Below are 16,136 nucleotides of genomic sequence, written 5' to 3'. Positions count from 1 at the left end.
CTGAGTGCATGGCCTGATGGCTTGTGTGGAGATAATAGCCACTAGCTGATGCCACGTGTCTTAAGTTGTAGGCCTTCTGGGCCTCCTGTGAGAACATGTTGGCATATGTTTGTGTACTCCTCTCACTTTGAGAGTAAAAAGTGTTTTTACTGAGTACATTGCTGAGTGGCTGGCCTCTCAGGGTGAGTTTATTTAGTAAACCTTACGGTGGTTCGGTTTTCTACATTTGCTCTCTTGAGCTTGGTAGCACTTCCAAGAGCTGATGCCACGTGTCTGTTTGGAATCTTAGACCTGTCCTGAGGTCTCCTTAGGACGCGATGGCGTATGTTGTACTCCTCTTGCTTAGAGAGTAAAAGGTTTTTTTACTGAGTACATAGCTTGTTGGTTTGTGTCGGTTTTCTTTAGCTCTAGTCGAGCTAAATGGCTATCTCATAAGTAAGTTGGTTCTATTTTGCTCCTAGAACTTTAGTGGCCACTAGCTAACGCCACGTGTCTACAAGTAGTAGGCCCTCTGGGCCTCCTTTGAGAGCATGTTGGTGTATGTAATGTGTACTCCTCTCGCTTAAAGAGTAAAAGGTGTTTTACTGAGTACACTGCTGGATGGCCGTTGGCCCAGGTTGAGTTGATTTAGTAACCTGAAACACTGCCACGAGCTGACGCCATGTTTCTGTCTGAAGTTGTCGGCCTGTTTTTTGGGCCTCCTTTAGGTCCTGATGGCGTATGTTGTATTCCCTTTTGCTTTTAAGAGTAAAAGGTGCTTTTACTGAGTACACTGTTTGTTGGATTGTGTTAGGTAGACTTTCATGTGGGCACTTTACAGTTTTATCTGCTGTTACTTTCATGTGGTAGGTTCTTGCTCTCACAGGCCTCCCTTGGATTTTCCCACTCCCACTTCTGGGGCTGTAACTTTAGCAGCATATCATGTATTGTTTTCTACTCTGTGTAGAACTATGGTCATGTTGTAGGCCCCTTCCTGGCCTCCATGATTGTGTGCCTACAGTATGGTCTATCTGTTAGGTCAAGCTTTGTACTCCACTGTTTGGGTTGTCCTATATAGTGCTTAGCTCCCTAAGCTGGTCATTGGTTGAAGGCTTCTATGAGGCCTCCCGTTTTAAGACCAGGCTGGTTTGTGCTCCCCTTTATCAGGGTTTCTTTAGCGCACAGCCTCCTCAGTGCAAATAATCAGGCGCTGAGTAGATCCTAGGATTGAGCAGAGTTTACTCCCCTTAATAAGAGGTAAAAAGGTAAAAAGCACTCAGCTGAGTTCTGCTTTCCGGGATGCCCGTCTCTATGCTCGGGTTTGAGTTGCTTACTGCCTTTCTGCAGTCGCTCTTACTCGCTGTCTTCTCTGAAGAATGCGTTGTTGAGGCTCTGTATACAGACAGGTTGCTGGCCAGAGACTAGGTTTTTGTCAGACCAGGTCAGCCTCCCTGGTGTCATTTGGGGTGACTATGTCCCCCGTCTAGTGGCTGGCTGGGGTTCCTTCGGATCCCTAGCCACATTCCCTTAAAGGGACCTTCTTTCTTCGGAAGATTTGGTCCCAGAAGCCTTGGAGCAGCCTTGGTAGGCTTTCTGTGGAAGGCCTCTTTGAGGTTTAGCTTGGGCTGTTGGCCGTAGGAATGCTGTCACTGACAGCCTCCGGTGACCCGAGGGTGAGGTGCTCTGGCGTTTCTTTCGAAACTGCTTTTACGTTTGTCTAGCCATTGTGGCATGCACTCCCCTCAAGCATGGCGGCGTGGGTATATTGTTCCCCATAGCGTGTCAAATGCAGAGTAGAGTTCCCTTTCGAAAGGGAACGTCTCAGGTTACGTATATAACCATGGTTCCCTGAGAACAGGGAACGAGACTCTGTGTTTCCTTGCCATGCTCCGGGGCTGCCTGATGAACAGTCCCTCAGATGATAAGATACTGACTGATTCTCTAGGCGCTCCTTATATACTTCCCTATATACTTTCAGACATCGGTTCACGTGTGATGTTCCCCATAGCGTGTCAAGTTACATACGTAACCTGAGACGTATTTATAATGTAAAACATGAAAAATAGATAAATCGCATGACAACTTTTGCATGTTTAATGTAAAAATGCCAATTACAACATTTTAGAAAAAAAAAAAAAAAAAAAAAAATTCTTCTAAAAATTTAGAATAATTAACTGCATAAGTCTGCACACCCTTAAAATTATACTTGAAGCACCCTTTGCTTTTATTACAGCACCCAGTATGTTTGGATAGGAGTTGGATCAGCTTAATTGGCACATCTTGACTTAGGAATATTTTTCCACTCTTGCTTGCAAAAATGTTCTATATCTGTGAAATTGTGAGGGCATCTCCTGTACACAGCCCTCTTCAGGTGCCCTCACAGATTATCTATTGGATTCACTGGGCTCTGGTTGAGCCATTTCAAAACATTAATCTTTCTTTGCTGAAGCCATTCTTTTGATTTATATGTGTGATTTGGACTTTGGACTTTTTATTTTCACTACATTATATTTGTTTTACATTTATTTTATGTTTGCAAAATAAACAACACTATAAGCAAAATGTGGGCCATCTACAGACTCTACACACAGTTATGCTATTTAAGCAATAAACATAAAAAAAAATTCAAAATTGCATATCTCTAAACAAAAACAAAATGAAAACAAGATCCTGTTGTAAAGATCCTGTTTCTCAGAGTAAAAAAGGTAAATGCAGCTGTATATCTCACAATGTGACCTCACATCACGTACCACATATCATTACATCTCAAATCTTTATATATCTCACAATGTGACTTTGTATCTCGCAGTTGTGACATTATTTCCTATTTTCTACTCTGAGGCAAAAACAGGCTTTCAAATGATGCATCTGACATTTAGTTTTAATGTGGTTAATTTTTTGTTTAAACAAGTAAAGGGACAGATTTAGACTGTAACACCTGGTCTTGTGTGGGTTGTAGAACACAATTACACACCTTCCAGTTTCCTGCGGAGAGATTCTGGAGTGACCCGGCAGAGCCCTCTAGTGTGGCTGGGTTTGAGCTCTCAGCTAACAGTGTGAGATAGGGCTTCACTACAGATGGGTGCCACAACATCTCAGCACCTTTAGGAGACTTTGAGAAACCAGGGATTGACCCGACACCATCCCACTGACAGAGATTTAAAACACACAGGAATTGTTAATGACTTAAAAGGACAGTTCACTCAAAAATTAAAATCCTATAACCACATTTTGAGAAATTTCTCAATGTGTTTTTTTTTTTTTTGTCCATACAATTTGTCTTCCATAAAATGGAAGTCGTTTGGTTATCAAGTGACATTAAACAATCACACAGACTTGTATTTATAAGTATCAAACGTTTGAAAAAACAGAGCTGCTCTCAAAAACATTTAACATAATGAAATACAATGAAAATAACTTATGGTTTCATAAGGGCCAGAGATTCATCTGAACCAACATGCCTAAAACAAGGTTATTTATATGGACGTGGAACACAAAAGTTATAACAATTCTGGTTCCTTTTCAGTCACGTTCTACATTTGTGACCGACGAATTGGAATCTCACTAGAGAGACCAATCTACTTTGAGTGTTAACTAAACGAGCCAATGCACATTGGCATGCGATATTTGCATCTGACTGCCACGCCTAGCAGCATGGGTATAAATGAGCAGCAGGTGCAAGCTGTTCACTTCAGAGTCGAGCGGTTCGTTTGTTCCTGCTCTAATCTACAAGCAGTGTTTTCTTTTTAAAGATGACATTCCACCCGTGTGTTTCTGGATGTGGTCATTACTTGGCACCGATGGATGGTCACGATCACTGCCTTATGTCTGAGCACTTAGCACACTGAGGTGGCTTTCCTGGATCAGTCATGCACCCACTGCGGGAAGATGACCATCTCGGAGTTGCGGTCGAGTTCCCATGCCTCTGAATCAATCTAATCCTCCTCAGAGGATTGCTTTGGGCAGTAGCATGGGTGACTTGAGGATCATGGTGAGGGCTTCTCCTTGTGTTCCGCAGCCAGTGGAGCTGCCCGAGGAATGCGCTGGGCCATCTCAAAGGTGTGTACCAGCCATATCCTTTGGGCCTCCCCCCGACGACCAGATGTCAATCACTACATCTGGGGATGATGACTCGGCTGTGTCCTCCTTTGGGAACGGTAGTGTTGTCTGAGTCAGAACCAGAGATGATGGCTATGCTTTCCCGGGCCGCTGACAGGGTCTGGCTTGCATGGAATCCTCCACCATGTCCCGAGCCCTCGAGGTTAGATGATTGGTTTCTCGGGGCGGCTTGCACCCCGGTTCCTTTCTTCCAGGAGGTGCATGAAGAGCTCACTAAGTCCTGGACGGCACCTTTTACCGTCAGAAAGAGACCTAGTTCTCTTTGCCCCTCACCACCCTCAACAGAAGGGCGGTTAAGGGGTACATACAGATTTCCCCAGTGTTGCAATGCAACTGTGCCCTAAATCCACCTGTCAGGGTGATCCGTGTGTCCCCTCCCAAGCCTGTGAGCACAAGTCTGTTCTAACCGGCAAGGCATACTAGGCCTGTGGAGAAGCCGCCTCTGCCTTACACGCTATGGCGTTATTGCAGGTTCATCAAGCCAAAGCACAAGGGTGATCACGATCCAGAATGGAAATGAATAACATGAAAATCATATTTTTTAAACCTTAAATCATTTCTAAGCAATAAACTTGAATTTTTTATCGTTTAGTGAGCAAGTTTGCAAGCAATGCTTGGCAATATGAATCCAAAATCACTGTTCATCTATAGCTTGATAAAAGTCATGTTATCATCAGTTCAGAGGAAAAATAGATCTACTTTATTGCTGTGATGCTAAGTATAGATTTGCACATTTAAATAAAGTATAATAAAGCTTGTTGATTTTGGTACAAATCAATACAATTACTCACTCGTGTCACATAAAAGACTCATTTGTAGCCACTTACTGGCATAAATGTGTAATATCACTGAACAAATATGAATAAATATTTTTCATTGTTGTAGAAACAATGAATTGTTGAATGATACAATAACCTGCTATGTCAATTTCTGTGTACATTCTGTTGTTCAAACAAAGAATGTCAGAATCTACCCAAATAACAAACCATGGATTAAGAAAGATTTGAGATGTTATTTAAATATGAAAAAAAAAACCCCAGCTTTTTTGCAGAATGATCAGCAGAAAGTAAAAGAGTTAAATAAAGCAGTTAAATGCAAGATAAAAGATGAACAGAAGTTCTACCATTAAAGGGGACCTATTATGCCCCATTTTACAAGATGTAAAATAAGTCTCTGATGTCCCCAGAGTGTGTATGTGAAGTTTTAGCTCAAAATACCCCACAGATAATTTTTTATAGCATGTTAAAATTGCCACTTTTTGGGGTTGAGCAAAAACGCGCCGTTTCAGTGGGTGGAGCTTCAAGAGCTGATTCTCTGGTGTCAGGATTCAGTCAGGACGCACTATAATGTCAGAAACTGTGAATATATGCTGCATGGAGATAGAACAGGTATAGTTTAGTTTAATTACGGTCATAACTTACATTGTCTTCTTGTTTTTATCCACTATATTAGTACAAGCCTGTTTACCAATGAGTTTTATGACGTTTATTGTACTTCACACAAAATATGAAGCGTCTGTTTTCACTCTAGAAAATCACTGTAAGAGCTTAATAAAACACAGTGCAAGTGTGCATTAAAATATTATCCATAAACCCTCTCTCTCTCCCTTGCATTGTCATCAACATACACAGCGAATTACACAGAAACACTTGTTACAACTAACAGTAAACAAATATATAAAGACCTTATGTTTTTTTGGGTGGTGCTTAATAAACTGGTAAACTTTATATCCGTAAATCAACTCCGATGAACTGTAATAAAGTGCTCTCACCTTCATTACTGCAATATCCAGTATCACTCTGGAGGCTGTAAGCTGGATCATGAACAGTTTACTGATCTATCCTTGAGTAACAACTTTTTAGCACAACCTCTGTTTTGTATTGTCCCTTTGTATTGAAATTCGTTCACAAAGCAGTCCGGTGTGAAATGATTTGTGCAGACATAAACGAATTACTGTAGAGTTGAGGGAGTAATTTCTGTGAAAACAAATTTAATCCACCTCGTCTTCAGTGGCTTAGATTTAGGGAGTAAATGGAGAGAGCTATGTGGATTAATCCATCCATCTACAGAACACCTAAAACGCTTGGGAGACATTCTCATCAGTGCAGAAATGGCGGACTGTACAACTGGCTATGAACTCGATCAGGGCGGTTCTATGTTAAAATGGCAGTGTCTGTCAATGTTCGTGGGCGGGGCCTGTGGCTAAAGTGACGTCACATTGCCAGGGATCTGGAAATGGCTTGTTCTGAGAAACTGCTTATGATTTATTGGGATTAAAAAAAAGGAGTGGTTGGATTTTTATCATTATAGGGTGGTTGTGTACACACACTGCCAACACACATTTATGTCCAAACACCATGCAAAAGTGAATTTTGCATAATAGGTCCCCTTTAAGACTCAGAGGGCAGGTGAATGTTTACATGTTATTTATTCCATAAAGTATAAACAGATGGTAGTGAGGTACAATGTTTCATGTTTAGTTGTAAGAAAAAGTTCTTTGGCGTAAGCCCCGTCCTCTGTCCGAATCCTGGGGATGCAGATTTGGCTGATCCTGCCTGAAGATGAAGGCAGGGGCGAAGCCTACCCCCAAAGAGAAATCTGAATTGATACCCACCAGTTGAGGTTTTCTTAATTGGATTACCTGAAATTTAACAACCAAAAGGTTAGTATTAAATTATGACGAATGAAGGCATAAATAAATATTTATAAGCATTGGCTGTTAAAGCTATAGTGTGACAGGCCACGTTAAACCAATTAAAGGATTAGTTCACTTTTAAATGAAAATTACCCAAAGCTTTACTCACCCTCAAGCCATCCTAGGTGTATATGACTTTCTTCTTTCTGACGAACACAATCGTAGAAATATTAATAAATATCCTGATGCATCCAAGCTTTATAATGGCAGTATGCGTTACCAAAAGAGTATGAGCTGAAGAAAGTATCTCCATCCATATCCATCCATCATAAACATATTCCACATGGCTCTGGAGGGTTAATAAAGGATGCGTTTGTGTAAAAAAAACCCCCATATTTAACAAGTTATGAAGTAAAATACCTACCTTCCGCCTGATCGCCTTCCATATTCAAATGACGGAAAAAAACGGAATTGGCGTTGCGTCAATTCCGTAAGTTGAATAGGGAAGGCGTAGGACGTACATCGTAATGCTGGGTACACACCACAAGATAATCGGGCTGATTTTGGGCCGATTTCTCCCCTTCCGATAATCCTAGTTAATGTTGCGATTATCTTGATGGTTCTACAGATTATCTTATCAGATTTTCCTGTGGTGTGAGATGTGTTAAGAGTAACTGAATCTGCTTGGAAGAATGTCGGAGCCGCCCCAATGGTGAATCGTAAATATTCAACATGTTGAATATTTACGATCAGAAATCCTGATGTGTGGGGGGAACCCCGAGGACAAACGCATGCACGCTCTGGTGATTATGACGTGAAACGAAACAATATCCAATCAGAAAGCAAGCTGACAGAAGCATAACAAACGCAGTCATGGCACAGCACAAAGTTAAATGGATTTGGACAGCAGAGATGGAGGATCAGCTTGTCGATTTGTAGCAACAGCACAGCACGAGTGTTTATACAATGTGTCCTGTAAAACATACCAAAATCATTCCAAACACTATCAATGCAATTTCTTCCTGCCTATTGTCCGTCATGTTTATTCTGAAGTCTCGACAGATTTTGCGAGATTTCCCGTGTTCACAGTCGGGACTCTGGTTCAAAATCTGTTTGTGTGTGGTGTGCTGTCTTTGTCACATCACGGCACACCACACACTATAGGAGCAAAACGGTTAAATCTAGGATTTTTTGTCCTCTTGTTTGTGGTCTCTCAAACTTTGAAAATCTTATAAGGTTTCAAAAATCTTTTAGTGTGTACCCAGCATAAGCTTTTTGAAGAATATGGAAGGTGGTCTGGTGGAAGCTAGATATTTTACTTCATAACTTGTTAAATATGGATATTTTCTTTTTTTACACAAACACCTCACTTCGCTTCAGAAGACCTTTATTAACCCTCCAGAGCCGTGTTGAATATGTTTATGATGGATGGATGGATGTGGACAGAGACACTTTCTTCAGCTCACACTCGTTTGGTAATGCAGACTGCCATTATAAAGCTCGAATGCGTCAGGATATTTATTAATATTTCTACGATTGTGTTCGTCAGAAAGAAGAAAGTCATATACACCTAGGATGGCTTGAGGGTGAGTAAAGCTTGGGGTAATTTTCATTTGAAAGTGAACTAATCCTTTAACTCAGAAAGACCACAGAGATCATGTAACATGAAAAGCCAATATAGGAGAAATTTGTGGAGGCCCATGATAGGCAGAGTTACATAAAACAGTAGTAGTCAGACTTACCTGGTGGCCATGATAGGCCATATAATGCGAAGAGCAACGATAGGCCATTTAATGTGATGGCAACGATATGCACAATGGCAACGATATGCCCATTGGCAACGATATATTCCCGATGGCAACGATATGCCATGTAATGCAAAGAGTCATGACAGGCCATTTAAAGCTAAGGCAATGATATGCCATGTTACGCAAAAGCCACAATAGGCCGTTACATGCGGAGGGCCACGATATGGCCATTATAAATAATTGATGAAAGGTCACGATAAGCCAATGATGTAAAGGGATGAATTTGTGAAGACCGAAGCCGAAGATATAGTAGATAAACGATGACACCACCACCAGTAGATAGCTTTGCAAAAGGATAACAACACAAGCATCGTTGTTCACCTTAGTGAAAAGATAAAGCTTACTCGAAAGTGCCCTGCATAGGAGATGGGGGCATGATAAGCACAAGCGAAATGCTTATGACCAGGCAGGCACAGAGTACTGAGCGCAGAGTAACTCTGATGTTCGATGTGCAGTAGGGCTGCACGATGTATCGTGTTAGCATAGATATCGCGATGTGCGCATCCACAATAGTCACATCACAGGAATTGCAGAATTTAAACCAAAGTTGCACGTGTTTAGGTCCTATCAGTTGTGCACGCTGTTTTCTGTGTGTGCACACGGAGCCGCACGACACACATGAACACCGAATTGCATTTACTTCCCCATCTATTTGTGCTTGGACGGACACGTACATGCAGAATTATGTCAAAATGTCCTTGTAAACACAGTGAACATGGCTGATGTGTATCATTATAGGGGATCCGCGCATTCAATCTTAAAGTGACAGCAGGCTTGCTGCTTTCTGTGTCATGAATGTTAACACACAACGAAATACAAAGAGAAAAACACTTTAGCAGCTTTAAAAGGCACAATTTGTAAAACATACAAAAACCACTTGCACAGTGTTATATATTTCGTTCAATTGTGTACTTACATTATCCTAAATGTTATCAATTTGTAAATTCAGAAAAATTCACAAATTTAAAATAGTGTCCATCCCTTGTCACTTATCACCTGTCAATGAGGCAATATCTACATTTATCCCTGGTGTTGGGAAGTTTTGTGTCCCTAAGCTGCACCCTCAAAGCAAGTGCCACACCCCTCTTAGCCTGTTCATTTCCCTGTTAGCCCCAAGCTCCACCCACCCAATCAGGACTCTCTCACAGGCTTTATTAGCTGCACCTGTGCCCACAGCTTTTCCTTTGTTGTTGCATGTGGCTGTACTGCGCAGAGGACTAAGTTTTACTCATTTCATTTTGTTTTCTCCTCTGTGTAACTGACCATGTAAGTATTTTTATTTGATATTTAAAGATTATTTTGTTTGACTTAAGTTTGGCCTAAATGTGTTTATTTTCATGCTTGCCATATTATATATATATTATATTATATATATTATCCTGTTCAGGCATGTGCTTTAGTTATTTAAATGTGCATTTGGTGAGCTTATATTATGAGTAGATAGCCTTATGTATTGTTTAGATTACTTTATTGCCTGTGAATTCAATGTAACATTATTTTGTAGTTGCCTTTAACCTGATTTGACATTGTTTATTGGGAAACTAAAACTCTGTATTTTTGTTCCCTTGTAGAAACCACACATACATATACACAATACCAGCTGGTGTGTAATAAAAGACCTCTATAACCGAGTTGGCTACACTGGACCTATTCTTACAGACAGACCCACTGGCTTCAAGCTAGCTACCCAAGCATTCCCCCTTACTCCTTTTCATGGTCCTTTGAGCCGGAGCTCATTGATGATCAGTGGATATGTCTAGTTACTCCCTGCCCTCATTGTAGCTGCCCTCATTGTAGGAACTAGCTGGCTTAGAGGGGTATCAGATGTCAGGTGTTGGGGCTGCACATTGTATGCCGACTGAGCAGGATAAGACATAACACCAGGCAAGGGTTGACCTGGCAGTGTATAGGCTATAACATGGGGTTATACAAGGCTGGTACTTGAGATGTGGCAGGAAACTGGCCATGGCCAGGAGGATGCGTGAGCTGCATGGATTGTGCCATAGGTTGGGTAAGAGGGGCACAGCTTACAGGAGAGGGAGAAGGAAGCTGCAGCTGAGGTGGAAAAGGAGGGGGCCTATGATCATCTGTAGTCTAACGGGCTTGTGATGATACTACTGGCTGAAGGTTAAGGCTATCAGGGCGAGGAGATGCTGAGTGAGATTGTGAGGAGTGGGTGCTAATCCTAGTGGTCCCGTGTTGCTGCCAAAAAACAGCTATCAATTCTGTAAATTGTGTGCTGCTCTCATTGGAGCTCAGCTATTCAGTCTCCTCCAGACAGAGCTCACCCTCTCTATCAGAAAGACTATTCTGTGGAAGCACTTAGACTATGCATCATCTGACATTGCTGATCCTGACCCTGTGACCTGTGAACTTGCTGTTGATGGGGCGGTACAATGCTTTTCTTCCTCTGGTAACATATCAAGACACTGAGCTGCATAGTCGTCGTCAATGGCGCCATAGTCAAATCCTTTCTGATCATTTTTGGACCCGTTTCCTCAGAAATTACCTCCCTTCTCTTCAGTCCATACAGAAACGGTGCACCGTCAATCCTAACCTGCAACCTAATACTGTTCTTCTGATTCTTGATCTTCAACTTCCCCGATCCCAATGGTCAGTGGGTAAGGTCACCTCCATCCCAGTAAGGATGACTGTTGTAGGGTTGCTGATATCCAAGTCAAGGACAGGACATACACAAGACCCGTGGCCATGAATGCATTTTCTTGGATTGGTTCAATCTCATGAAGAGGAGAAAAAGAGGTTGCAACATAATTGGTCAACGTGCAATTGTAGAGGTGCTTGGGCAGTGTGGTGGCAACAACCAGAGGCATGATGCTGAGGCAGAATGAATGATTGATACATTGCTTACTATAATCAAATTACTGAGAAAAAAAAAAAAAAAAAAAAAAATCTGCTGCGTAGTGTTTATGCGTTGTATGGTTGTGTTATCTGATGACAGTGTTTGGTTTTGTGTAAAGATAATATAGCTTTGAATCAATTGTTTGATTTAGTAAGTCACCTTTTCACGAGGAGACAGCAAGTGAAGCGGCACCTGCGGCTTCCCATTTCCAGACAACACCTATTTCATCACTGGACTATAGTAGTGAGACTTTCACAGCACAAATCGGCACAATGCCAAATGATTTTGTCTCATATATTTTATGTATTTCTGGTTTCCTTTTCGCGCCACAAAAATTAATAGAAATTCAGCGTATAGGATACAAGCAAGCTCTTGCGTGCCATCTGAATTCTTGTTTTGGGTTGATGCATATATTGTCTTCTTTTGCTCTTTTTCCTGTTGTGGTGGTTAGAAAACAGAGTATGGACGAAACCAGCAAAAACAATAAATAAATAAATAAATACGGAAATCAATAAATACATAAATCCACAAAATTATACATAAATATATAAATAAATAAATGTGCAAATACATACATAAATATATAATGAATTAATAACTATATAATTCCTGCATAAATAAATATATAAATAATTAAATGTGCAAGGAGATAAATAGACTAAATAAAACGAATGCTGGGGGAAATTAAAATGTTAAAGGAAATGCTAAGCTTAAAGTTGACTTTTTTACTTTAAACTGTTTATTGATTTTTTTAATGTAGCTCCGTATTTATTTTTCCTTGGCACAACATGCTAATAAGAGGGTGTCAATCAAACATCAGAAGGCGATCTCTATGCCACCATTGGCTGATCATTGTAAAAGCACAATTGGCTGACAGTGTTGAAGTGCTATCTGGTGATTATATTCTATTCAGAGTAGATTCATCTATACACGCTTTAGGTCAATTAGCAGCTACATTTGATGTGGCTGTAGATCTGTTTGTCCACTAAAAGAGCGCAGTAAAGTTATTTTTGATTTGATATTTTCTATTTGTCCTAGGCTGCTAAAGGAACCATCTGCAAATTCCACTCATAGTTCAAAAATATAAACATCCAATCATTCAGTACACAATTATTTTTATAAAAAAAAATTACTGTAAGTCACCTGGGTTTTTTCATGTTCCAAAGCTTGCAGTACATTCCTAGTGACCAGACTATGGTGGCATACAGACCGCCTTCTGATGTATGATTGACACCCTCTTATTAGCATGTTGCACCAAGGAAAAATAAGAAGCTATATTAAAAAATAATTAAATGGTTTAAAGTAAAAAAGTCAACTTTCAGCTTAGCATTTCCTTTAACATTTTTTTTTTTTTATTTCCCCAACATTCGTTTTAATTATTTATCTCCTTGCACATTTAATTATTTATATATTTATTTATGCAGGAATATGTGGATTTATATATTTATGTATGTATTTATTTGCACATTTATTTATTTATTTATTTATATATTTATTTATGTATAATTTTGTGGATTTATTTATTTATGTATTTATTTATTTACACATTTATTCATTTATTGTTTTTGCAGATTTCATCCTCCATAACAAAGTTGCATTACTGTGCACGTACCCTTCTAGATTGGAGTGTGATAGAGCATAAACTGTAATAATGAATGAAATGTTCAAGGTGTCTGAATAAATTTTGGTTTGACTGATATATATATATGTATACATACAGTACACACACACACACACACACACACACACACATGTAATAGGGCTAAATGCATTTCATCCACAAAACCACAAAATGTACAGGTAGTAAGAGGATTTACAGAGGAGATTTTGTATATGATTTTAAAGTAGACTTATTTGGTCTTGTTGCAAATACAATACTTATGGGGCAACAACCATGCTTCCTTCAGTCAATATTTGGTCTTTCTTTTGGAAAATCTGGCGGATATATTTATTATTACTTTTCTTGGGTAACACTTTATAATAACTGCACACTATGAAGCATTAGTTAAGCATTAGTAAATAGTCAATTCATAATTTATAAAGCATTAATTGACATTAGTAAGCAGTTTATAAATACAGCTATAAATGCTTTGTTCTTGATTTATATAATGTGTTTAATAATTGTATTTTCATACTTCATTAATGATCAATTTATTATTTCTAAATTAAGTATTACATTATTTACAAACCAGTTATTTAGGAGTTGTCAGTGGTTCATAAGATCATTTAGAATGTGTAAGTAAATGATTAATAAACTATTTAAACATACATTTATACATCTTATCATTTAGACATATAGTAATAGTTACTCAGTGTGTTAATAAATGCTTTATTAACACATATTACTATTGTAATTCATGATTAATTCAGGTATTTATAAAACATTTAGAAGTGGTCAGTTAACTATTTTTGTGAGCTCATCTAAAGTGAGGACTATTCATGCCTCGTAAAGCTTTACAAAGGAGATTTAAAGGCTCAGTTATCTTCTGCACTGCTGTTCTCTAATGTTTTAAAGTTAGTAATGAGGTAGTTTTGACACTGTGAAATGTTTTATTATATTATCATTTTTTATAAAAAAAAAAAATTATTTGTTGTATTTTGGCACTCCTGTAATCCAGTGCTGGCACTGGTAAATTTTTGTTCAGCAATGTTTACACTTTACAGAAATATATTTTTTATATCAGATTATTTTTTATATCAGATCAAAGGCTTAGTTTCAGTTTACTGCACAGTTATGTTTTTTTTGTGACATTGCAGAGGTTTATTTTTAATTTTATATCAAGTTACCCATTGTAAAGTTTCATTTTTTTGCCTGAAATAAACATTTCTATGTTCTGTATCCTTGAAATCTCCTTTATAAAAGCTTTACGAGGCATAAATACTCTTCACTTTAGATGAGCTCACAACAATAGTTAACTGACATCTACTAAATGTTTTTTAACTACCTGAATTAATCATGAATTACAGCAGGAATACGTGTTAGTAAAGCATTTATTAACACACTGAGCAACTATTACTATTGTCACAGAGACGAACTCCGTGGTTCCCTCCTCTGGCCATCAGAGGGAGCCATCACCGGAATACTAACACACACGCATACACTTGCACTACATTTCCCATAAGCCCGTACCTTGGACTGATTACACCGCCAGCTGTAACCCATAACCCGGACTATAAAAGACTGCCACTCACCTCAGTGCACCGCGAAGTCTTGTTTTGCCTAGGTGGACATTACTGAGTGTTTATACCCTGTCTGATTGACTGAATAACTTTAATAAACACAGAAGAGAACACAGCTACCATAACTTTAACATGAGACAACAAACAGAAGGAACAGAAGACTTAAATACACAGAGGAAGATCATTAATGGAACAGGGAACAGGTGAGAACTAATTAGAAACCAGGACAACTAATAGTGAACAAGAACTCAGGCAATGATGACAATGAAAACTAAAAACAGACCAGAACAAGACATGAACATAACATAAGCACAGTACTGTATCCTGTATAAGGTATGGGGAAGTCATAAACAGTCATCAAGTGCTAATAAAGACAATACATTACCAGAATCATCAAAACTGAAAAAGATGGCACCAAGGATCACATTATCACATTATTTAATGTTAGCAACAAATTAATTTAGCCTACTGTGTTAAAAAGTTAAAAAGACTGTGATCCATGACAATGACATCATGCCTTAAAGAGAAGGTTTTAGGAGCCTATAACATGATTATCATGATTATATAAATCCAAAAACAGTTTAATTTAGACACCTTATAAGTTAGATCAAACCTGAACTATATATTTGGTCATGGGGGCTGATCACATAAATGTGGCTATTGTGGGTCACAATCAAGGAAGGCACAACCATCTGGCAGCAGTAACCACTTAAATGCATGTACATTGTTTTCCTATAGCCACAGGTTTGTTTTGCTATCAAAGTGAGAACATTCCACAGGTGTAATGGTTTTTATACTGTACAAACTGTGCATTCTATCCCCCATTCCGCATTTTTATATTTTTAATAAAACATTGTTTAGTATGTTTTTAAAGCTATTTTAAATATGAGGACTCATGAAATGTCCTCATATTTCATGTTTACGTCATAATACCAGTGTAATACCCATGTCATTATACAAATTTGTGTCCTCAAATCACAAAAATGCACACTTAATGTTACTTAAAAGTAATGTGTTTACTTCTATTAAGTAATGAGTTATCAGAATACTACTAGAGTAGTAATTTGTAAATCAAATTGGATTACTTTTTTGACAGCTAAAGGAGTTAATTTCAAGTACTGTTAAACCATCTTTGGAGGTGTAATAGTGTCAATCTCACCTGTTCTTCGAGTAAACTATTCTTTTTTCTGCTCTTCCTTCCCCAGCAGCTGTAATATGCCTTTTTACTTGGCGACTCTGACCCATCAAGCTCCTGATTGGCTGTCAGCAAGGAGGGTGACATTTCCAGCTCCAGCCGATAGGAGAGATTCCTCAGAATACAAATACAGTTCTCTACAATCTGAGGGAGAGACAGTCTTCATTGACTGAAGATGACTTTAGTGACTAAGTGTGATTTTATGTGACTGAGTGTGTATGTGTGTTTGGTGGGGTGCGTACCTTGCTGTCAAAATCAGAGGTGCTGACACAGGCTTTGATGACGTACAGTAGTGAGTCCACGAGTCCCTCACAGCAGCGCATACATTTCCTGGCTTCTTCTCCAGCTGAACTCAGGTTC

At 39.0% G+C, this 16,136-nt stretch overlaps 1 protein-coding gene across 17 annotated transcripts in view; it reads right to left on the bottom strand.

The window, feature by feature from the left end:
- The window catches only part of LOC127518793 (plakophilin-4-like), a 263,494-nt gene that overhangs the window by 17,161 nt on the left and 230,197 nt on the right, over positions 1-16,136 (bottom strand). For all 17 annotated transcript variants that reach the window (XM_051905907.1, XM_051905908.1, XM_051905905.1 and 14 more), the window contains 3 exons: positions 16,019-16,136; positions 15,741-15,920; positions 2,954-3,127 (listed from right to left, as the gene is read on the bottom strand). In XM_051905907.1, the coding sequence (XP_051761867.1) occupies positions 2,954-3,127; positions 15,741-15,920; positions 16,019-16,136 (472 nt within the window). The remainder of the gene's footprint in view (positions 1-2,953; positions 3,128-15,740; positions 15,921-16,018) is intronic.

The sequence above is a fragment of the Ctenopharyngodon idella genome, chromosome 9 (assembly GCF_019924925.1).
Source record: "Ctenopharyngodon idella isolate HZGC_01 chromosome 9, HZGC01, whole genome shotgun sequence".
NCBI lineage: Eukaryota > Metazoa > Chordata > Actinopteri > Cypriniformes > Xenocyprididae > Ctenopharyngodon > Ctenopharyngodon idella.
Note: the sequence above shows the minus strand (reverse complement) of the source record. Positions and strands in the feature narration are given on the sequence as shown.